Below are 24,904 nucleotides of genomic sequence, written 5' to 3' on the forward strand. Positions count from 1 at the left end.
CTTGCATCATTGCTCCGACTCAGTATGAAAAGATCCAGACCGAGGTGGTCAGCTCCTCCAACCGAGACAGAGAGCTAGTTCGAGGAGGTCAGCTCCTCCAACCAAGACAGAGAGCTAGTGCTCTCTATCTCTTCTTGGCTATGACCGAGTCAGGTCATATAACCCCCTCAGTTCTATCCTCGCCTGACAATGACCAGGCTCAATCTGGAAGGCCCAGACTGAGTCAGTCGCTGAAGCACATTGTGACATGACAGCTCCCTGCCACAAAAATTGGCCCTGACAAAAATTGGTGCCCGCAACCACTGTGCTTGCCAGTCTTAACAAAATCATCATCGGCACCGGCTACCTCCATGGTTGCTGATGCCGTGAACATAATCTAAAAAAAAAAAAAACTTGGGAAGAAGACCTACCAATCGTCGAATGCAAACTTCCGCATTGCCTTCTTCCACCGTCCTCCTCCTTCCTCTCTTTCTCACTGCAAGTGAGGTTGAGAGAGAGAGAGAGAGGACCGATGGCTTATAAAAGCCATGGGTGAGAGGTGGTTTTCCCCCCTTATCAAAAGGAGTTCCTCCCTCTCTCCCCACTAACTGTAAATGAGGGGAGAGGGGGTTACCCTTAATTGGTAGGAGGTGGGGGCCCCTTCCTCTCCCCACTAAGAATTTAATGGGGGGAGAGGGGTCCCACCTCACCTATCCCAGCCAAACCAGGTGGGTTCGAGCCCACTTGGTCGGCAGCATTACACAGGATATGAACATAAAAAATGATGACCAGAACCACATTAGAGTAATATGCAGGTCAGGTTTCACTTATGCTTTTTCTCAGATATGACTGACATGACTTGAGTCCAGTATTTCATATGTGCTTCAGCGAGCGTTTGCATCACGCGGCGGGGACTCCTTCCGCAGAAACAGAATCGGCCCACCCCCCCACGGGAAGGGATTCCGCTGAAAGCGGGTGGTAACATTGATTTTGGGACTCTCTTTCCGAAATAGAGCCTTCTGTTTGCGTTGCCACGCTTTGTGCATTTTCGCAAAAACCTTCCCTTTTCCGTGACATGCAAACAGGCCCTTAGTGAAAATAAGTTCGTTAAATTATATAGATCTGGGATTGTGATTTCATTTTCTTGACTCGACAGAACCTAACCCAACCAAATCTGACAACTAGTTATTTGGGAGGGTTTGTCTACAACTGATAGTCAGATAGCCCCATCAGCATCTCTCCTCTTACCTCTCGCACAGAGTTGCTACCACTTTCTTCAAGGGGATGCCATTGTCTGAAACAAGGATCTCTCTCTCTCTCTCTCTCTCTCTCTCTCTCTCTCTCTCTCTCTCCTATCACCATCACCACACCATCAGCTTTTCCTTTAATCATTGCTACCGTTCTCTTCACCAACACCAACACCATCCTCTGCACTTTCCATTTCTCTCTCTTAAGGTTGGATGGCTGCGTTCCAACAACTATCAAGCCAGCCCATACGGAAAAATGGCTAAAAAACCAGGTTAAGGTGTTTCTATATATATATATATATATAAATTTTTTTTTTGGAGGGGGGGGGGGGGGGGGGGGGCAGTATTTTCCAGAAAATGGGCCAAAACATCACCCTTCAACGAGAGCTGTACCATTACGACCACTATTTGGCCTCTCCATGACTGGATCATCAAAGGAGAAAGCGGTTTAAATAGTAGAGTTTACACGCTTTAAATCCATCCCTAGGTTAAGCATCAGATACCGTAAAATATGAAAGGAGAAGGCAACCAAAGATCCTTCAGATCTGGTGATTGTTGCCACTATCAACTGCATTCACTCACTCTGAAACTGAACTACTCCTAAAGACTAACATCATGCTATGCCTTCAAAGACAGACCAATACTAGTTTTTGAGATTGAGGACCAAGAACGGATAATGATCACTTAAAGCAAACCTCTTCTGCGCTTGTAGTCACTAACAGTCAAGGTCAAGGTGTGTCTTCTCCCATCATTGTCCGGCACTTTCACACCAATTGTGGCTTCTACCCTCTGTTTCTTTGCCATAAACGCCAAAAACGCGCCCTGTGGCCCGCTAAATTTCTGCAGCCCGGCAAGGGAGATGGGCAAGTCAAAGTCATGCAGCACATGTAATTCGGTTCCTGAGTCAACAGGTGCCTTTGTGTCAACAAGCTTTCCGGCACCAGCAGCTGCCTCCAGAGCAGCTGCAGTTGCCACCTCTCCGGCCTTCTTTCGTGATGTTGCAGTCGTTACTTCTTTGGCATCACCTTCTCCTGCTGGATTAGATACGTAATAGTTTCTAGAACGAGTCCACCTTCTGGAGAAGGGATCATACCCAGCCTCACCAGCTTTCAGACTCGTATTGACTGGCTTGAGCTCAGATGCATTCTTGAAATTCTCTGCCCTGTTCTTCTTGTTCATCTCTGCCAGCTTCATTGCCTTGGAGTCTTTATCCTTCACTTGCCGTGACATAGCCTCTAATTCCTGCAACTTCCCCCTGATCCTCTCCACTTCATCATGGTCATCCTTGCTTGCTGCCACCTCCATCTCCTTCCTCAGGCGATTCTTCTCTGCTGCTATGTTCAATGGCCTGGTAGAAGCAGATTTCTTTTCTTGCAACATCTGCTTGACTGTTGCAGCTGAATACACGAAATTGCTGAGCTTCTGGATGACTTCATGCTTCTGCAGCACATCCTCCTTGCTTGGCATGTGGCCACCACTGCGCTCAATTTCTCGTAGAAACTCCGAGAACTCTTCTTCCAGTGGGGGTGAGTCGGAGACCCGAGCCATCTGCCATCTCGCTGCTGCACTTTCATTGCCCCACACACAATTGAGGTACTTGTGTGTGGTCTTGTTCTCAAACTTGTACTGTCTATCAGGATCTGAGGCGTCCACATTTCGGACCTGGCAAAGTCTGTATATGCTGCGCCCTGTCTTGGACATTCCAATCCCAACACGAACAAAGCATCCAACAATCATATCTTCAAAGAAAGGCTCCATGAACCATTTCAGAATCCGGGAGCGGCGAACCGTGATGCCTTTGATGTCCTCGAAGGTTGCAGCTGCTGTGGTCGATGTGTGTTCATCCTCATCATCACTTTCAGCCAAGTTCCTTCCACCACTTGCTGCATCATCAGCACTTGCTTTCCTACTTTCATTACTGCTGCCTTCACTCTCACTGGCACTGGAGCTGCTGCCTTTGCCTCTACCTCTGCCTGGAGGTGAATCACTGACAGGGCTTGCTGTCAGAGATTTTCTCTTTGGAGAATATCGCCCACCTCCACTGGTAGAGAAGTCTCTTTTCTTCCGTTGACTGCTAGCATCCTGAGCCTTGCGCCTAGCTGCCAATTCAACTAAAGCATCCTTGTATTCGCTCTTTCCAGGCTTTGATGCAGATGCATGTCCTTGGGCCAGCGGAGGAGCAATTTCTTTTGTAGGCCGGCATTTCTTGCCAGCCTGCCATGCTCCAGCTTTCTTCTTCAAAATATCATCCCTGGACTCTGCTCTGTCTGCCAGGATCATCTCCCGCTCTAATTCTGTCATTTTTGACAACTTTTCCCTGTCATCATCATCTTTGTAAAGGTCACTACCCACTGCTGATGAATCATTATCGGAGTCATCACGCTCACTGTCATCGTCATCAATATGACCCCCACCCTTGTTGCCTCTTTCATCATCTTTTTCACCAGCATCAAATCTCTTCTTCAGAGGGACTTGAGATCCTGAAGGCTTTCTGCTGGCAAAACCTGGATCGTCTGAATCTTCATCCTCCGATGAGGATTTGGAATAACTGGGTTCATCAGAGTATGAAGCCTCATGTTTCCTCTTAGTCTGTACCCTTGAGTGATGCCTACTTCCAGATGCAGTTGTCCTCCCTGCTGCCTCCAAAAGCAAGTTCTCCAAGTCGGCCATGCTTTTGTGCCCTCACAACCTCCTTGTACCCACTTATCTGTATGAATATTGATCAAATCAATGGACGATAAAACTAAAATGAACATCCTTTATATTACAAACCCAGAAAACAAAAGCCATAAACCAATAATGCAATCATGAATGCTTTCTGATCAATGGCATAAGAACATAGACACTGTGCAATGGACAAGAAAAAACATAAGCAGATTTTTTTAAGGCCTGAAATTGGATTGCTCAGTAGTCTAGTTTCTCTTTCTGATCACTTCTATTTGAAATGCTATAAAAACATAATAAAAACTAATAGTAAAAACAAACCAATAAGTATAAGCAAAATTCTCAGATAGTAAATGTATTTCAACAACGCAATCTTTACCGAGGTTTCCCTATTTAGTGAAGATACCCACTAAACCTTGTATTTCCAATAGTTCCAGACAGAAATGGGCAGCTACCAGTTGAAAGGCCGTTACTAGGGGTGGTTTGCACAAGAATGTGATTGCTATTTCATCTAATGTATATATGTCCTAGAGCATAGGCATGTAGAGGGGTCTTGTGTTTGCAACCTATGGAGGTTCTCCCCCAGCTTGCTTATAAAAAAGAAAAGTTCGGTGAGCGATTTCTCCTACAAACTACATGTTTCCACACATGCACAAGGTTCCGCATGCACCAATATTTCCAAGTTCTTATGCTGGAAGCCCTTCTTACTGATCCCAACTTGGTCGTTCAGACCTGCTCCCTCCTCTACTACTGCAAAGGATCCGGTGGGACCAATCTGCTCTCTTCTCCAAGTTGCTTTACAGAGGAGGATCTGTTCAGTTCTGCAGTTTCAAGCTTGGATGTTTAGAAGTCCATTAACACACACACACACACACACACACACACACACACACACACACACACACACACACACACACGGAATAATGGTGATACACGCACAATCATTCCTGAGTTCAAATTTATACAAGCTAACAAGTAATAGTGAATTGCTGTCATCAGACAGTTTATTATAAAATCTATCCACAAAAACGTCAAGCAAGTGATCTCAAATATCAAGATGCACCTTTTAAACACTGAAATCAACAGGAGAAAATTGCTGTTTAAAGTTTAAACAGAGCGTTAATTCAAGGGGATCTAGGATCCAGCTCTTTTGCGAAACATAAAGCTGTTTATTACATTTTTCATAATATGATTGAACATCTAGCGGATGAAAGAAACCAAATAAAAAACAATAAATCGTCTCGTGGAACAAGGTGGTCATGTATGTGTGATGGAACATTCTTTGGACATTGTAAAGCAAAGAAAAGATTTCAACAAATACCTCATGGCTCATGGTATATAAAGAAAGAAGAAAGAAAATTGCAAGCGAAAACAAAACGATAACAAAACATAGCCAAATCAAACTTATACATAAACATCATCCGATTGGGGTCAATGCATAGCGAAACTTACATCCAAATTCTGAACCACAGATTTGCATCTTAGTTGCCAAAAGCGCTAGTTAGAAGACACTAAAAGGACTAGTCAGGGCCTAGGCGGAACCAAAAAAATAAAACATCAAGAAAAACAAAAAAATTATAATAAATAGTTAAATTTAGTAACACATGTATGAAAATGTCTACAATGATACTATGTGCACAAAGGCACCATATTCTTGACATGAGACGTGTGCACAAAGGCACAAGATGAACACTCACACAAGTGCACAAAGGCACGGATACAAATGCACAAAGGCATAAAAAATAAAATCTCTTATTGAATCACAAAGGAGAGCTTTACAAAAGCTTATTTTACAATGAAAGGGAAGTCCCCTATTTATAGGAGACTAGAGAGAGCCATTGGAGGGGCTCCCACATGTGAACGTTGGAGCCCCTCCAACGGTCATATTATTGACCATTGGAAAAGCCCAACATTCACATGAGGTGGGCCCCTCCATGGCTAAAATCCAAAAGAACTAAAAAATAAAAAACAAAATAAAGAAAAGAAAAAGGAAAAAATTACATACATATTCAAGAATAAGAATATGCATAAAATATAAGAAAAAGACAGATTTACCCTTATCGGGTATTAATATATATATATATATATATATATATATATATATAGAGAGAGAGAGAGAGAGAGAGAGAGAAACATATATATATATATAAAAGTAGATAGATAAATATACATATATATATATACGAAATATATATGTATATGTATCTCTCTATGTATATAAATATATATAGGCAATACACTTTAACACCTCCTTCAAACTTAGGGCATAATGACCAAAAGTTTGTCAAGAAGGAAGTTGAATCTTGGAGAACATAACGCCTTGGTGAAGAAGTCCGCCAATTGATATTCTGATGTTATATAAGGAAGATCTATAACTCTTTTCAGATATTCTTCTCTAACATAGTGGCGGTCCATCTCAATATGCTTTGCGCGCTCATGAAATGTGTGATTTTTGACAATATAGATTTCACTTTTATTATCACAACACAGTTTCGTGGGCCCTTGAACATGTACTCCCATATCTTCCAACAATCGCCGAATCCAAATAATTTTCATGGTAGTAGTTGCCATGAATATGTATTCAGCTTCAGTAAATGATAATGACACCTTTTGTTGCTTCTTGCATCTCCAAGAGATTAATGAGCATGGTTGTCAGTTGATGAAGCGGGAGCGGGAAGCGAGGCACTTTCAAAATTTTAGGAAGCGAGAAGCGTGGGACCACTTAGGAGCGAATCAGGAATCGTCTCGGAAGCGACCTAAGAAGCAAGGGGGAAGCGAAAAAAATAAAAAAAATAATAAAAAATAAAAAAATTGAAAAATGGGGAAGCAAGATGGGGGAAGCGACCTAGGAAGCAAGGGGGAAGCGCGCTTCCCATTAAAGGGAAGTGTGTTTCCCCACGCATTTCAGAAGCGCGTTTCGGGGAAGCGCACTTCCCCACTTACCTAGGCGCTTCCGGTAACTCTATTAATGAGTCTCCTAAAAACACACAAAAGCCAGTGGTGGAATGACGGTTATTTGTGTCACCTCCCCAATTAGAGTCATTATAAGCTATTAAATTTAATTTAGAAGAAGATAAAAATACTCCCTTATTCAATGATCCCTTTATATATCTGATGATCTGGAGAACTGTACTGATATAAACTGATGTAGGCACATGTTGGAATTGGCTTGCAATATTAACATGTGAAATATCAGGTCTAGTGATACCAAGATACATTAGAGATCCAACAAGTTGCCTATAAGGGATGAGATCTTTTAGAAGAATCCCATCATCGATTTTTTCATCTTTGTTCCTACTATCTCAAGAGTTTTAAAAATCTTATCATCTGTGATTCCGGACCTGTCAATGATCTCAAATGCAAGTTTAGTTTGAGATAAAAAATAACCTCTATGAAAATAGACAACTTCAATTCCTAAAAAAATACGTTAGGAATCCTAAGTCAGACATCTCAAATCAATCTTTTAGAATGGATTTTAAGATTTTAATTCCTTAAGTATTGTCCCCTATTATTAGCATATCATCAACATATAATAATAAAATTACTATCCCTGCATTGGATTTCTTGACAAACAAGGTTGTGTCAGTAAAACATGAGCAAAATCAATTTTCCAACAGTACATTATTAAATCTATCATACCAAGCCTTGGGAGCATGTTTCAAACCATAAAGAGCTTTTCGTAGGCGAAACATTTTATCTTTAGAAATCTTCATACCTGGAGGAGCATTCATATAGACTTATTCCTTAAGATCACCATTTCAAAAGACATTTTTAACATCTATTTGATAAATGCTCAATTTCTTAATCGAAGCAATGATAACGAGACATCTAACAATAACCATACGCGCAACGGGAGCAAATGTCTCATCATAGTCTATTCCATACTCTTGACTATATCCTTTGGCAACTAGACAAACTTTATACCTTTCAAGAGATCCATCACTCTTGGTCTTGACCTTGAAAACCCACTCCATCCTATAGTTTTCTTACCACTAAGAAGATTTTGAAATTCACATGTTTTAGCTTTTCTAAGAGCTCTAAGTTCATTATCCATAGCTTCTTTCCATTCGATATTCTTCTTGGATTCTTCAAAGTTTTAGGTTTCACGTATGAGTGAATGACACTAAGACAAGCTCTATATTTAAGTGAAAAAAAATCATAGGATATAAACCTAGAAGGAACTCGTCTAGTTCTTTCAGTTCTTTGAGGATTTTCATCATGTCAAGAGGTAGATTCACTAGGTTCACTATATTTCTCAATTGCACATCTAAAAATGCTTTTATCTCTATGAGTATAAGTGATAGGATCACTAGAAACCCTTTTTTTAATATGATGAATGGTAGATGGATGAGAAGAGTTGTTATTTTCTTCCACTTCATTATCACTAAGAACATTATATGTAAATTCATCATCACTAGAAATATCATCATTTCTAGATAATAAGTCAAACAAGAAAGAGTAGTCCATATTTTCTTCATGAGATTCACATTTTTCAAAAGCACTAACGTTTTCCAAAAAAGTCACATTCTTAAAAACATATAATTTGTCATTTTTAATATCATAACATCAAAACTCTTTTTGAGTTTCGAAATATCCAAGAAATGCACAAAGAATGACTTTTGGTGAGAGTTTGTCATTTTTATCCGTTAGAACAAAACATTTGCATCCAAAAATTCTCAACTTATTGTTTATATAGAGGGCATCTAGGGGTGATGCCCCACCTTTCGAGCTCCTTTTAAAGAGGGCTGGAGATTGGACTTCCCATATGGGAGTCCATCTCCAACTCCTCATTCCTAATTTCTTAAAACTCTCTTTGTTGACTTTTCTACTTTTTTCCTTTTTTTTCAACTCTATTAGAGTTCCGTTATTCTTATGCATTTCTCATGATTATTATGGACTCTTCTAAAGTCCCTACCATTTAACAACTTCTGAAATTCAAAATTAAATATTAATTAATATTAACTTAATTATCCAAAAACTTCCAGAGGGTGCCTTATCCCTCTGAGAGCCTTTGATTTGAAGAAGATTTAGGAGAAGTGGGCTTTCTTATAACAAATTTATCCATCCTTATGAATTAAGAAACCAAATAAGAAAAAAGAAGAATAAAATAAGAATCATTTACCATATACAACCTCACTTTCTAATAAAATAGCATTAATGTGCATTTATATAATAATACAATTAAATAAAACATGCATGATTATTTATTTAATCAAATCACCATGCAATAAAAAATTTTCAAAGTACTTCTAAAAAAGATCATATATTAATGATTTCTAATATGTATTTAACAAATGAATAAGAACTTGAATCAATTCAAATATTCAAGATATGTAAAGTGAAATAATGAAGTTTATAGAAGTACCAATAATGATGAGTCTTGTTGATATAGTCTCCTAGATCCTTTTGATAAATGAAGTCCCAACTCTCAAGTATAAAATACCAACCCAGGGGACTTGGTATAGTGGAAAGGAATGATATGGACTCAAAACCACAGGAATGATATGGACTCAAAACCACTGTACTAAATGGTAGAAGGGTGGTAAGACATCCCAAGATTATCACATGGCATCCTTGAAGCTATATCCCAAGATTATCACAAAACCATTCCCCTGTAGCTCGAATAACGCATGATGATGATGACCCAGATATTTATATAAAATGTTTTTGAATTTCTTGTGCAAATTAGAGGGACTGAAATAAAGGAGAAATAAAGTTCACAAAACCATTCCCCTGTAGCTGGAATAACGCATGATGATGATGACCTTGACATTTATATAAAATGTTTTTGAATTTCTTGTCCAAATTTTCACACATGATATAATATACTTTCATCCTAAGTCACACAAACTCGGCTAGGAAGGCGCCGCACCCGAGTCGACATGCCCCAACACGGGTGCGGCTTAGGACACAGCCCGGACTCGGTCAACGAATCAAAGCCGAGTCCGTCCTCGTTTTAGACTCGGTCAACGTTGACCGAGTCCAAAAATGTCTATTTTTAGGGCAAAAAAAAGATCTTTTTATATATTTTTTAATATATATATATATATATATATATATATATATATATATATATATATTGCATGAGTCTCAAACATAAGCCCCAGAAAAAAAAATTCTGGGGGGCGCTACCCCTTACGGCCCCCCGCCGGGGGGAGCCCCTGGCCCCCCCTTTCTGCAAGGGCAAAAGTACAATTTGCAAAGTTTGTAAAAACACTCGTGCCAAACTTTAGAGGACAATATCCACATATATGCACACATTGGATATATATATATATATATATAGCCGTGTCCCCGTGTCCAAAATTTTTGAAATCGTGCCGCACCCGTGTCGCAGCCGCAGTCGCACCCGTGTGACATAGCTTTCATCGCATATTAGCAAATATGAATTCAATTGTAAAAAAAGCAAACTGATAGTGCACTACCTACTGTCCTTCCTACAAAGCTCTAGTGTTGTTTATTTGCAAATATGTAACTAATGCAATCACAAGAATGTGTACTCATATATGCAAGCATATGTACACAAATAGACACATGCACATGTTCAAATATAGAAAGGCAACATAAACTACCAGTTGATCAAGCACGAAATCTGTCAAAAATAAATGAGAAGCATCCTTTTCTACTCACAAATCGAAGGAACACCACTACTGTCAAAGCACAAAGCCCTCCAAGAAGAATGTGGAGACCAATTTTAGTAGTTTTCTGTCCAACAATGTTGTTAACAACACATCAGAGAAATGGATATTAATAAAAAAATACAGACAATAATCCTTAAATGAAACAACACATCCTTTTAACACTGATTATTTCCTTCTTAGCAGAGGAAGAACGCATAGCATTAAGAGATGTGCTTGTAAAAAACAATCATCATTAAAGGATCTCAAAAGGCTAACAAGGAACCTGAAATGGTTGAATTACAAAGATGTTAAACTTTAAAAGCAATGAGAGCTCTATTGGTAACAAACTGTCAATCACAATAAGTGTAATCCATTTAATAAGATAAACCCTCAGGCCTCAGTACAAAGTTCCTGAGTTATTGTTAGAAATTATGTGACATGCAGTAAAATCATGGTTTTAAAACTCGCCGAGTCAACTCGGTGACTCGGCTCGGACCTCCAATGAGTCAACTCGGCAAGCTAAACTCGTTCTGCGAAAACTCGGCCTTGACTCGGGTTGACTCGGGCGAGTTTTGGGCACTTTTTTCTTTTTTCATTTTTCAAAGGCTATGGACATTTTTTTCATATGTAAGTGTTCATTTTTCAAAGAACAAATAGCATAATAACAATAGGCTTACCAACTTAATATAAAATCACAAAATTAGTAAAAGTCAATCAAATTTCACATGTCCATCATTCATTCATTTTGGTAGCTCCAGGTAAGGAATCAAACCCAGAACCCCTCAATGAACATAGAGTGAATCCACTAATCCAGCTAACATAACTGATCCCTCATGCAACCATCTTTGAGACCTACACAATAGTTGGCAGCCAGCCTGTTCAAAACCAACAGCATAAAATGCCCACATTTATCATTATAATATATATACATCACAACATTCTCATTATCCAAAGCTTATATGCATTTATGTGCAGATATATAAGGCATGGTCCAATCAACTCTACATCAGAAACACACTTACAAATATCAAGATAAAGTTCAATGTTCCAAAAAATTTGCAAGGATTTTCTGAGGCCCTGCAACACAACAGCTATGTCCATATATTCAGGATGTAAACCATGATCGAGCATGGCTATTAAAGTTCTTGAAGCTAGTAATTAAGTCATTCTTTATATATTGTCTTGAAAGACTTGCTCCTGCTTGTGTAGTTTCTTTAGTAAATGTGAGATTTGAATTAAGAGCAGTTTTACTTGATGTTATTTTACTTATTAATCAATTAAACTAGTAATTAAGTCATTCTACAAACCTTTATATGTTTAAATGACAATTTATATATTGTCTTTGTTTTAAAATCAAAAGTTAACAAAACCAGGTCTGAGTCACAGAGTTGACCCGCCGAGTCATGAGTCAATAAAGAACGAGTCGAATTCCGAGTCACGGGTTTTAAAACCTTGAGTAAAATACTCCTTTGATCTGAAGGCTACAAATTAAATAAAAAAATTGAGTTGCTATGATTTCCAATTGGTATTTTTATAACATAGCTCAGGCATAAAGAGCTTCATAAGGCAACGGGCGGCAACTCTAACCGCATTAGAAGGCCTGTCCCACGAACGAAAGACCACAGATTCGAAATCCGGCTCCTTCAGCCACCACTGTTGAAGACCTAGTAGAGAAAAACCCTTCCCCCTAACGAGTAATGACTTGACTATGGTCAGAGACAGAGGGAGGAATAAGAAAGCAGGTGATGTCGGGAAGGATCACCAGAAGATCTGGGGAGATGAGCACACAGTCTGCAGCACAGACGAGATCGTCTATTAGACCACGAGAAAGCCTCGCCGACGGGAGGAACATGGTAGCGCTAGAGCAGTTGGACAAAATCTTGGAAACCCCGCATAGATGTCGATAGAGAGACGGGAAGGTTGAAATCATGTATGGACAACAAGCAGTTAAAGTCTCTCATAAGAAGGTGCAGTTCCCCAAAAGAACCAAGAACTCTGCTCAAATCAGTCCAAAAAGCGGAGCGAAGGTGAGAACGATTGAGACCGTAGACAAAAGTGACCACAACATGGGAGACCACCGCTTTCAAGAGGAAAGCAAACGATAGGGAGAACATGCCTTCGTCAACTTGGTAGATACCCAGAGAAGGCTTACCGAGGATAAGAAGGGGCCCCTCTCCAAATTTCGGAAACAACAGAGCAAAAAAACCGCAACCATTTTGGTTTCGCTTAGGGCAATGATATCTGGTTTTTCTTGGCGAATCTAGCTTGCCAAGAACAGACGATTGTCGGGACAGTTCAGTCCCCTGATATTCCAGCAGAACACCTTCACAGCTGAAAGCCAGCAAAACTCCGAGGGGTGAGAGCTCTCGCAGAATGCCTAGGCGAAAAATCAACAAGTGCAGCCAAGCATTGCGGGAAGCGACGATGCCCACGGCGGACAGAACAACAACACCTCAGGAAGGAAACAACTCCAGCACCTAGTGAAGGGGACGAGGAGGCAATCGGGCGACCAAGAATGGTCTCCGCTTGGAGAGCCACATAGGAAGGCAGAAGGTCAGAAATCGCAGCAACAAAAACTAGCATGGCGTCAGAAATATGAATGAGCTGCAGATGAGGAAGAGAGATTTCGAGCAGCCGGGCAGCGTCATCACGTCGATGCCCAGAAAAGAGGAGGGATGATTGAGCCCTACAGGTGGGTGAGCACCCACAGGGGAAGAAACGCCAGAGGAAGCGATGTCGGGCTGGCAAGGTGAACCTTGGTCGACCGACATAAATGAAGAAGGGCAACAAAAAACGAAAACCACAAGGGGGGGGGGCAGAGAAGAACCTGCATGGGGATAACCATGCTAGTGGAGGCGTGACAAGAAATGGTATTGAAAATCATCACATGAACCAAAGGGTCATCAAAACGCCTGCATGGGGAAAGGATCAGGAGTGAATCCCCACAATGAGACTTACAAAGGCTGCACACGACTCCAGAAGCAACCGAAAAACCTTGCAAAATGGTAGCTTGGGGGAGAGCACAGGCTACTGATGGCCATACGGCTCTGAGAGGGGGGTATAATGAGACTTGAGCCTGGGAGAGCGAGCAGGTAGCAGACTGCTGAGCAGGAGAGCCATCATCAAAGGGCGGGAACCCATAAGCCTCGAGAACGCCAGCCGCAGAGGCTCTTTGTGGTTGAAAGGAGCGATAACGAAGAAACCTCCAGAGCGGGAAAAGGAGCGAGAGCGGAGACCAAAGTAAATGGAAACCGAGAATACCACCAACCACACCATGAGTCGCCAGAGCACCTCGAGAAGGGGCGACAGGAGGTAAATGCAAAGAGGATTGAGGACGCCAAGAGATCCCTTGCAAACCACGAGCATTGGAAGACGAAAGGAGAGAGGACGACTTCCCAAAAAAGCAATCATCGACGAGAAGAATTCCAATGAACTTGGGAGCATCACTCCGAGATAGAGATGGCGGCTGAGAGGAGCAGAAACCGAGGAGACCACCAGGCAAGCGGGAGTTGCCACCGAAAAGAGCTGCTGACGGAGAAGGACCCGCCGAAGACCGCACGAAGGATTTTCCGGTGAACGACATTGGTAATACAGGCAATTGGCTGGTCGAAACCCAAAAAGAACCGATTTTGATAGCCAAAAAGGATGACTTGGGTTCAAGCAGCTTGCCAACCTGCACCCAAGGCGAAAAAGAGACGCGGAGCCGAGGCTTCTGAGAACGCCCAGGACCCTGGCTGGATATCGACTTCTGTCGCAAGGAAAGAGAGGGAGGACTATTGGCACAATGAAGCTTCCAGACAGGATACCGCCGAGAGATGAAAGAGGAGGCACAACGGCAACAGACGACGCACTTTCAAAAGTTGAGGGAGAAACACTCGGCACACCACCAATCACCAGGCTTCGCGTGACGCAGCTCGACCCGAGAGAGAACAACTGAGAAAGAGCATTGACAGGAGGGCTTAACATCCTGTCAACCCCAGGCATTGCCCAAGCAAGGAGAAACCCGAAAGAAAAATGGCTAGAGCAGCAAAGCTCCCGCCGAACAACTCTGAAGAGGCTCCCTCCTGACGGCACGGATAAAATATCGGATGTCGGGATGAGAATAGCTTGAATGATAAATGGAACGATAGGGCAAAAGCAACACCGCAGTCATTCAAAGCATCCTGAATGGATAGGAGGGCTTGCTGGTTGACGTGCAGAGGATGGTTGGAGCCGATACCCCAGAAGAAACATGGTATGGAAGACATGGAGGGAGGCTTTTGGAGTTTCATCATCGTGTTGCCCTCGTGTTCACGGATTCCTCTCTGAAATCCCTTCGATTCTCAAGATGGGTATGATCAGTCCAGAAGCAGAAGCACCATAAAAGTGTTTCCCTCCACCAAAACCCCAAAAGGCTCACAATGCAAAAACCCCAAAGGCAGTTTCATGGCACAGTTTCATGGCCATGAGAGCAAAGAAATGTGAATGGCTTCACTTGTCGAGAGAGAGTACCAGGGAAGTATTTGCCGACGATCCTGAGGATCGGACGGCTCTGCTTGTCGAAGCCCTCGAGGGGCAGGGCCTGGAGCTGGTCGAGGTAGGAGAAGTCGTCGCCCAGGAGGGACGAGCGGCAGTCGAACCACTCCTCCTCCTGCTGGATGATCTCGTGCGTCCGTTCCGGGAAGGTGCGAGAATCCACCGTCAGATCCGACGCCAACACCACGATCGACAGCCCGTCTCCTCCTTCTGCAGCTGCTACTGTGTGTTCGGTGGCGTCCAACGAGGTGGAACAACTCAGGCGAGATGGATTCCCACAAAAGGAGATCCTGCACGCAGGTGACTTCCGTTGAGACAGGGCTATGTGGGGTTCGGTGAGGGTTTTTGTAAAGGAAGGCAAGGTGGGGACAAAAGCAGCAGTGGGTGCATCAATGATAGCAGGGTCGACGGGGAGCGACAGGGCAGCAGAGGAAGGGGGAGCGACAGGGGCAGCAGAGAAGGGAGAGGAGGGACAGGCGAAGGAGAGGGGAGAAGAGGTATTGGGGGTAGGGGGAAGGCCTCACTGTCAGCCGACGCAACGTCGCCCCCCAACCAGCGTCGTCGCCTCAATCCCTCGGGTCATGTTAGTTCTGGGAATGGGGATGGACAACAAACCTGTGAAGGGGAGGATTGTTGCATGAGGTGGAGAAGGTTGGAGGTGGGCTCGATGGCTTGCCGTTCGGAGAGGGAGGGCCGACAATGGGGGCAAGGGTTAGACTGAGAGAGAAGGCCGGCGATGGAGGTGGCCGGAGAGAGAGGGCCGGTGACGGTGGTGAGCGGCGATGGGGCCTAGGGTTTGGGAATGTTGAGAGGGTAAGAGGAGAGAGAGAGAGAATCTCGAATGTTGAGAGAGAGGGCCGACAATGGGGGCAAGGGCTAGACTGAGATAGAAGGCCGGCGATGGAGGTGGCCGGCGACGGTGACGGTGGTGATCGGCGATGGGGCCTAGGGTTTGGGAATGTTGAGAGAGAGAGAGAGAGAGAGAGAGAGAGAGAGAGAGAGAGAGAGAGACGGTCGGACGGCGACCGATCGGAGGTGGTTGCGCTTCGGCCTTTCGGGGAGAAACCGATCGGAGAGGACCAGGTCACTCACCAGAGAGAAGAATGTCGAGAGAGCTCAGAGAGGGAGACGTGGGGTCGGGGTTGGGGGGAGCGCAGAGAGAACGTCGAGACTAGAGAGAGGGATTCTCTTCATGGATCCGTCATTGAGTACATATGAGAATTTGAATTGACCTGCTCCTTTGGATCTGAAGAACAAGCTCCCTCTGGATTTGGGTTCTAGTTGTTCCAGATTGTCTCTGCATCATCTCCTCTCCAGAGCCCACTATTTTCCACATTGAGGGGCCTCTAAGCAGAATTTGCTAGATTTTGAATATTGTATGAATGTTATAGCAATGGTAATATGAACTCACAACAAATCTTTTGTGTTGCTGCCTTGTGCCATTGAGATTTTCTTTCATTACCAGACAAGGAAATGCCCAACTATTTCTATTGCTTGTACCAAAGATAATTCTTGGCTCAACTAACAACCAAAATCCCTGGGTGCATTTGAATGCCTCGGATCTCATGTAAATCCGTCACGGAATTTACTAAAAAATCTAACCAACTACAAGATTATCTATAGGAAAAAGCATAAAATAATATGTAAGAAATGAAAAAGAATTTGAAAATTAAAGAAAATAAGTAATTGAATTTCATATCCCAATCAACTGCTTAATTATAAAATCTCTCACCTATAAATAAATGAAAATTTCTTAATTATGAATCATACAAACCGATAACCTTCTTAAAATATAAGACTTATCCTAACCTAACAATGTGGATCAAACATAAAGATTTAATATCCAAACACAAATCCAAAAACTAAAATGGATTTGAATGGACCATACTAAACCCGGTCTCCTGCATCAGGATCTCAAACACATGTATGGAATCTGGTTCCGGCTCCATCTTGAGATGCAAGGTAGAACAAATGGTAAACCTCAAATCCACCCTACGATTAGGAGTTGAGACCTATTTTTCCGCTGAGATTTATGAATGTCACCCGATGAGGAGGGGTCGAGCCAAAGATAAGTGTATCCTAGGTACATGGTTTTCAAATCCCATCTTTGAGATCAGAACATTCAAACACACCCTTAGCATCTATTAGATCCAAAGCATAAAAATCATAGCTTATTAAGGCTACGGTTGGGAGCCTTGAATTGGAGGTGTGTTGTAGTTTCCATCAGCTGTTTGGGAGCAGTTATCACACCAAAACAGTACTGCATTGGGAATGAAGTTGGCAGCCCCAACACCATTCATAGGAGGATGTTTCTGGAAACTCTATTCGTGCCCCACATTTTGGCAACACATGCAAATAGTGTTTCCATCTAAATGCAAGGCTCCCAAACAGTCTAAATTTCTAAGCTTGAAGACCACATAGAAGTGTCAGGCTCTTATTCGAGGCATAGAATTTAAACTAAAGACCAATTTGATTGGTGTTTAAAACCTAAATATGGGTGTTTTAGTGTGTTGGACAAGTTGATTTTGGTTATTTAATCAACCATAATTGTAGCTTAGTAGGAGTACCAACTCTAAATGCCGTAGTCCAGCTAATCCAAATAAGCCTTCAAAGTTGAAGAAAAAATCATCTTCCTGATGCATCTAGTGTGTTGTTTATTGAAGGATAATTAGAATAATCACACTAGTGCAATTGTAGAAAAAAAACAAGTTTCACACTCCACAAACTGACCACCACAGCAAACAAGGTCAAGCATATCCATCAGGTAAGACTGTGATCAACCGAGCTCATGCTTGATAAGACAGCCATTGATGGTACCTTGTGAAATTTTTAGAGGACGTAGATGTTGTCTTGTTTGGTGTAGAGATGACACTAAGCCATGCCTCTAAGAATGAGTTAAAGAAGTTCAGGTGGAGTGCTTTTGATATTTACACTGAGAAACTGCCCCCAGGTTCAAAGACCTAGATGCGTTGGCTCTGACGGACGTACTTAAGATCACTGTCATGGTAGCGCAAAACTCCATGGGCTTACCCCCTTTCCCCCAAGGAGTTGCCACGCTTCGGCCCATGGGATTTAAACCTAGACTACCTGCCCAGCAGCCTAGGTTCCATCCCACTGTGTCAAACCCCTTTGGGGCAGTTCAGGTGGAGTGTGGAACAAGAAAAATACAACTCCCACCTAGTGAGTTTCTATACCAATGACTGCATTGGTGAGCTCAACACCAACAAATCAAGCCACTGATGTCAATCCCAAAGGTTAAAAAAGCTGCACTTAGACAAGGGTCCAATCAGGCCAAAAGAAACCCTCACCATTAAGCATACATCCTGTTTTTTCTTTAGGTTCTGTTTGGGAGCTGGTAGTTGGGATGGGAGTTGAGGATTAGGTTGAAGTTTGGTTAAACAAACTACGATGGTGGTTGTTTAGGAGAATGGCATTGAGAAGGCAATTTATAGAAATGTGAAAGGAAGCGAGATGCCTTTATTTGCATGTCACAGGGACACTTCAACGTGCTCTCATGTCGTGAACCTTTGCATACAATTCTTAATAGAATATTGCACAAAAATGATGTCTGGTGTCCCTTTAGCCGAGCCGTGTCCTTGTGACAGTTCATTTGTATTTGCACTCAAAACCGAAATTTTTCCAAATCCATAAAATTTCCTCCGACTCCCAGCTCCCACATGGAGCCTTAATAACGGACACTAAAAAAGGCTATGGCTGGACCTTTTTCATGTTTACAGATATCAAACTGTAATGATTCTAAGATTGTTGGTAACAGTAAAGCCAAGGATCCAACAAATTCTAGTTGTTTGGGTGCCATCAAAAAACACTAATCCAAGTTAATATCATGAGAGTGGAGATATCTATTTGGCTTCAAGATAAATTCGTTTGAGTGGTACGTTGCTGGTTACTTCCCACTAAACAAGATTGTCAACACTCTCGTGACCAGCACCACCCATAAAAATAGACAGCTTTAATAACAAAACATGTACAAAGGGAATTTGATTTGTGTCTTCACTACATTTGAACCAATAAGAGACACCAGGCCATGACTTTGTAAACCCATCTCTTTGTGACCAGGGTTGAGGCAAACATCAGTGTGAAATATGAGGTTTCTCAATTTCCCCATCTATAGTACAGTTTGGATGCTATGGAATCCATTATAACTTGAGACTAGTCAGATAATGTCATAGAATGTAAGTAGAAACGTGAAGCTCAACCAAATCAAATGTGAAATGAAAAGTATTATTATCATAAATTAAATTGAACAAAAAAAAGAGGGATTACAAAAGAAAGGCTGTAAAAAGGGTTGCAAAAACCCTGCTGATAAGTGTCTGATGTTGTTAACAAAGCTAATGCAGCCACCAGATCAGTATCTCTATCATTTGAAACACCACATCAGAAGCCCTCAATAATCCGGGGACCCATATATTTCATGCCATCCACGGGGAAGTCTTCGGGTTTCGGTGGCTCTATCTCTTCTAACCATCTATAACAAGCAGTGTCACCATTGATAGAGTGCGTTGCTCCTGAGGATCAGCAAAGGCAAATAACAGTCAGTGTAATTGGAGAATGTAAGAAATGAAGAGTCAGGTCAGTAGCAAACAGCACGTAATCAGCAAACAGCACCAAGCTGAACACACTAGGAATTCAGAATTCAAGTAGCATATTCACTAACCGGAATAGCTTGAATAAGGTAATTCCCGGTAATACGTGCAGTCTCGCCCTTCAGGACCCGAATAAGGTGGTCCAAGCACATCAAGCACCGCACACGGTGTCACAGCTTGCAATGAATGCAAGTTGCCTCCTGAAGCCGGATAAAGCACAGAAGCACTGCAAGGGGCAGTGAATACACTGTCAATCTTCAACCGCGCCAGTCCCACTGCCAAAATCACCTTTGTCAAGCTTCTAACTCCAAAATGACAATGATATGTACAAGTTAAATTTCAAACAGACCCAGCATTCAATTTTTATACTCACCATGGGAAGGCAAGTCATTTTCTGGTTCAAATGGTTCAACCCAATCATATGATTTCATATGCACTGACCCGAACAGAAGCTTACTGAAAACAGTCATGCCAGGGTGATTATGGAGTGGAATGGTGGCAGATGTAGGGAGCAAAAAAATACCAATCTGCACATAAGATTAATACCATCAAAAGAAGTTCAACTTGCCTTAAGGACCAAATACAATACTAGATTTTAAAAATACCCAGTATGTGAAGCATTAGAAATGTTAAATGAGTTCATCAACTAATTACATACATCTAACAATAACAGAAGGAAGCCCATAGCCTTCCCCCACTGATAGATCTTAAGAAAGATTCATTGACAAACCATGACCATGAAGACCACACAATTGAAGTTATGGATCATCCAACTTTCCATCATAGCATGGCAGTTCAAAATTCATGACAATAAAGGCCATGGAAGAACAAGCAAAGTAGTTCAATGATTTTTCATGAATAACAGGCCCGGTTGATTCAGATCCTCTGTTATATACTGGCTAGGCATTGCCTTCAATACTGCACAGGTCCCTAAGACGTGACTTCACATAAGATGCCCATATTCCATCCTTGGATGTTTACATTGTCTACATGAGCAAAGGTATCTAATGAACTAGGCAAATTCTAATGCTCGGGTTCTGTTAATGATCGATACATAGATTGCGTGTCCACAAGCAATCTACTATTTGTCTCTGTTCTACAATCTACAATCGATGATCTAAAGAAATTATACAACAAAAGTTTTGCATCAGTGGCAGTGGTAGATGATCTAAGACCCTAGATATTTCTAAACATATGTACCCCAGAGATCAACAGTTCAGCACCACGAGAGATAAAACCATTCTTATACATAAGGCTGTTTCCTCTTGTCAAAATTTGAGATCGTACACTTCCTATATGACCATTAGGAAAGGGAAATTAAGCTACTGCTATAAATGGGAGGCCTTAGTTTGCACACCCTTGCCCCCAAAGGGGGATTCATCAATCAATTGTAAGATCAAGATATTACTGTGTTATTCGAGGAACCAGCAAACGAAGCGACTCACTGTATGGAGATGGGAAGGCAGAATTTCAGTAACAAGCCCAACTGCGACAGAATTTACGCAGGGAGAGTGAAGTTTAAGTGCACAGGCCAGCTTCAATGATAAATGCCCAACTGTCTGGGTCGCGCAATTCAACATACAATAGGATAAGCAAATCAAACACTCAAGCCCTGACTAAAACCATTCCATGCCAAGAAATATAAAAGCTGGGTTTTCTTCAAAAACAAATAATAGATCAATTTAGTCGCGCACAATTAAAATAGGTGTGTGGATGCACATGCCTATCCAGAAAATCAGCATAGGTTGGGATACTGCATTTGAGAGCATAATGCAATATTCACATCCCAGGTTGTCCCACTTTTCTGGATAAGAGGGTACATCCAAACACTCCCTGAGGATAGTTAAGTTGAATTCATCAGGTATACTCACCGAGAAATTCTCACACTCGTATATGTGCACGTATGTCACCCTCGGAGTCGAAGTTCCATTCACAGGCATACTGTTCTTGAAGAAAAAATCTGCACTTAACCCAACATCTGCGGGCTTCATCCTATCTGCGACAAAACGTGCACTTGGTAAGCAAGTATAGAAGATTCATAAACTCCAAAACAAACGCTAAAAAACATCACATTATTGCCAGTTATGGCATCGTTAAGAAGTTAAGTTTGTGCTTATTATGATTATATATTAGAGCCGGAATACTACATTCTGCTAAATAATGCAATATCCCAAAATTTCAGATATTCCAGGACAAATTGGTGCCGATAAGCTTCCCACAAAGCCTAACCTTACGACGACTTGTCCTCAGTCATTGAGTCCCACCAGTCAGATTCCTCAAAGCCGTTCAATCATCGTAAGATTTCGATTTCAGGAAAAAATTATTCTGATCCTTGGGGCGGATTCTCCATGTAAATATCCACAACCATCATTCTCCTATACCAGAATGCAGGCACAAAGGATCAGGTGATCGGGGAAAGCAGCCGATCACCTATCAAGTTGCTATCAAAATCACGGATCCCTTATCATTATCATCAAATTTTGGTACATTGTAGACCGTTGATTTTAAAGCTCTTGAAAAACCTGCAAACTGATCACAATCACATGACCCAAAACAAGTTTTCGACTGAACAATATACGTAGATCATATTTTTAGCGTTTAATCCAAAAAAAAAAAACTCAGAAAAATATGAATAGAACTTCTTTTGATAAAAATAAACATATAAAAAATGCCAAAAAAACGTTAAGTTCGAAATAAGCATAGCCACGTTGTGTGTATGAACACGTTACGTGCTTTCCTTAAAACGCCATGTTAAAAACATTAATATCCCGTCATTAAAAAGAAGAAGAAGAAGCTAAAACGGGTCTGATTCATTCCAACTCCACACGCTACAAGTCTTCACCCCGTTATTTTCCCCCTTGTTTAAGGGGTGAAAAACAAAAAACAACGTCATTCGTAACATCACCCGTTATATTCGCGTTAAATTCATCTCAGGTTAAGTGCATGACCATGATTTTCCAGAGAGAGAGAGAGAGAGAGAGAGAGAGATAGTAACTAGTAGCTCACCGAGAATGAACCTCATCCTCTGGACGTCAAGCGGGTAAGGGACGGTGCCGGGACCCCTGAAGACCTCGTTGCAGAGGTCGAACACCTTCTGGACCAGCCGCCTCGAACCCCGCTGCTCCATCCTCCTGCAGACCTCCTTCGCTTCCTCCCTACGCACTACGCGCTTCGCATCGCGCTTCTTCTCCACCACCCTCGTTCCCACCTTCATCCAGAAGATTCCTCCTCTCCTCCTCCAAAACCCACCAACCAAAATCAAAAGAAAAACCCTCACTCCCGCCGCCCAAATCAATAATCTCCTCCAGAAAACCTCACCAACCAAACACCCACCCAGCCAATTCCTTCAATACCGGTCTTCACCAAATCCCCCCTAAACAACCAATATCAACACCATTACACCACCAACAAACCCCATCCTTCAAATTGTCAAGCCCTCTAACTTGTAGTAATCTGTTAATTCTCTATGGAATCAATCCCCATATCCATTCCGATCCCGAATCGTAGGAACGTTTTCTTATGATAAGAAAAACCTCGTTTGAAATAAGGGAAACCCCTCCACCTTTCTCCTCTCCTTCTTCTTTTATTTTCCTCTAGAAGACAGCGAGAGATCCTTTATATCAGGAATTGGGAAATCCAGATAATTTCTCGAAAGGAAAAATCCAAGGCCGGGGTGGATTAGAGGCGGTAGTGGGAAGGAGTAAAATACATAAGGCAGGGAAGGAAAACCATGGGCTGTAGAGTACCATTTTCTTTCTTTCTTTTTGGGTTTTCTTACAATAATGAAAAATAAATAAATATATGTGTTCGAGGAAGGAAAGAGTCAGAGAGGTCTTTTGGAGGCGTTGGGATTTCGGGGAAGGAAAAGAGAGAGGGAGGGTAGCGGTTTTAGTTGGGGAGATGTTTGAAACCGATATACAGATCGAATCAGTTTTTCAGAACGATCCGATAAAAAATGAATGGCGTTTTGTTTAAAAATTAAAAAAGCGAAATATATTACTGACTAAGATCCAAGAAAATAAAGAAAATTTCTCGAGAAAATTATAGGTTTTAATAAACCAGTTTAATAATTAAAGAAAGACGATTAATTATGAAGAATACCTTGTGATCTACATGAAAAAGTAGAAAAACCAAATATTTCGATGAGAAAAATGATTTTGAAGGGTTTGAATCATTTTAAGAGGATTAAACTAAGTTACCACCAATATTTTTATATTAAAAAAGATAAAAAACCATGAAGAGATGGATAATGCTTTTCTTTTTAGTAAGTCTAGGCCTCCCTGGGGCAGGGATCCTAGCCTCTGAGTTTTAAGATGCAGGCATGACGATCGTAGGTATGGCAGGTTAAGTCAGTGCGACCAGGTGCGGCTTCTTCGTGTTATAAATTAAAAAAAAAACAAAAAAAAAAGTGACATTCGAATCACATCATTTCTAACGTATGAGCCAGGTCTTTTCAGTGATTCAAAAATTCTTAAATGTAAATGTTTGGAATTTACAAAAAACATATCATTTCGTCAAAAGATACAATCCAAAAGGTTGATTCCTAGCAAACGGATCAAGCCGATTCAGTCAAAAGAAAAACACATCCATTAATCGAACCGCGTTTTTCAATCGTTGGATTCGATTCGAATCGGAGGATTCTCCCGCGTCGATTTTAATAGCGTGAGGTAAGGGGGTGGGGCTCGAAAAGAAGGCCAGGGCGTTTTGCCGCCCGCCTATTTTGCTGCAAACCCGCGGAATAGGCCCCCGGTTTTTTTCGTGGGGCCTACCGAGTCGGAGGTCGACGTTGCCGATTCCCATTGGCCTCGTTGTACTTGGTCTTTTAAGTGTTGTCAGTATCGGTGCTTATCGTTATGAATCGGTTTATACGTATCGTTTCTCTATAAAATCGATATGTTACTTACCTGAAACGGTAATTTTTTAAAATTTGTAAAAAAAAAAGCTTAAAAGTAATTTTTAATATTGTTTTAATGGATTTAACACGTGTCACTTTCTGATTGACACCATATTTTTTAGTTATTTTTTGGCCGAATCAGAACGATTCACTTGAAAATCGGTGGCAATTCGATTCACTTGAATTCGTTGGCCAAACGATACAGGTCCGATTCCGATACTGACCTTCTTTGTTGGTATTCAATTTAATTGGCGTCCTTAATCCGCCATCGTTGGGCCTGGACTTGGCTGACTTGGTCGCTTGGTTCCGGTGATTCATTACGGAGTACGAATCGGGGTCCGGTTTGTGGGGTTGGTTGAGAAGAAGGTGGGTCCGCAAAGG

The 24,904-nt window shown here is 41.8% G+C and overlaps 1 protein-coding gene and 1 pseudogene across 4 annotated transcripts; both read right to left on the reverse strand.

Annotated features, from left to right (window-relative positions):
• Window positions 1-1,588: 1,588 nt before the first annotated feature.
• Window positions 1,589-16,317, reverse strand: LOC149830707 (protein RTF1 homolog pseudogene; annotated as a pseudogene). 3 transcript variants are annotated; one of them, XR_016433923.1, is made up of 2 exons: window positions 15,002-16,317; window positions 1,589-3,933 (listed from the first exon to the last, which is right to left on the reverse strand). The product of XR_016433923.1 is annotated as a protein RTF1 homolog pseudogene, transcript variant X2 (transcript). The 3 variants fall into 3 exon arrangements; XR_016433924.1 differs by lacking the exon at window positions 15,002-16,317 and adding an exon at window positions 10,521-10,571; XR_016433922.1 differs by lacking the exon at window positions 15,002-16,317 and adding an exon at window positions 4,527-4,711.
• Window positions 16,318-19,003: 2,686 nt separating this feature from the next.
• Window positions 19,004-23,300, reverse strand: LOC149830708 (plant cysteine oxidase 1-like). Its single transcript, XM_090015906.1, has 5 exons — window positions 22,636-23,300; window positions 21,501-21,625; window positions 20,003-20,156; window positions 19,701-19,904; window positions 19,004-19,551 (listed from the first exon to the last, which is right to left on the reverse strand). Exons 1-5 carry the CDS (start codon window positions 22,841-22,843, stop codon window positions 19,421-19,423), a joined length of 822 nt encoding a protein of 273 aa, XP_089872032.1. The 5' UTR covers window positions 22,844-23,300; the 3' UTR covers window positions 19,004-19,420.
• Window positions 23,301-24,904: the final 1,604 nt, after the last annotated feature.

Source organism: Nuphar pumila, chromosome 8, assembly GCF_984573655.1.
Source record: "Nuphar pumila chromosome 8, dmNupPumi1.hap1.1, whole genome shotgun sequence".
NCBI lineage: Eukaryota > Viridiplantae > Streptophyta > Magnoliopsida > Nymphaeales > Nymphaeaceae > Nuphar > Nuphar pumila.

Bases quoted from the DNA above. Each gene is read 5' to 3' on its own strand.
- LOC149830708 (XM_090015906.1), bottom strand. From the start codon at position 22,843: ATGAAGGTGGGAACGAGGGTGGTGGAGAAGAAGCGCGATGCGAAGCGC. The intron at 20,157-21,500 runs GTGAGTATACCT...TCTTATGTGCAG, and splicing joins ACGAGTGTGAGAATTTCTCG to ATTGGTATTTTTTTGCTCCC. The intron at 19,905-20,002 runs GTGAGTATAAAA...TGATTTTGGCAG, and splicing joins AAATGACTTGCCTTCCCATG to TGGGACTGGCGCGGTTGAAG.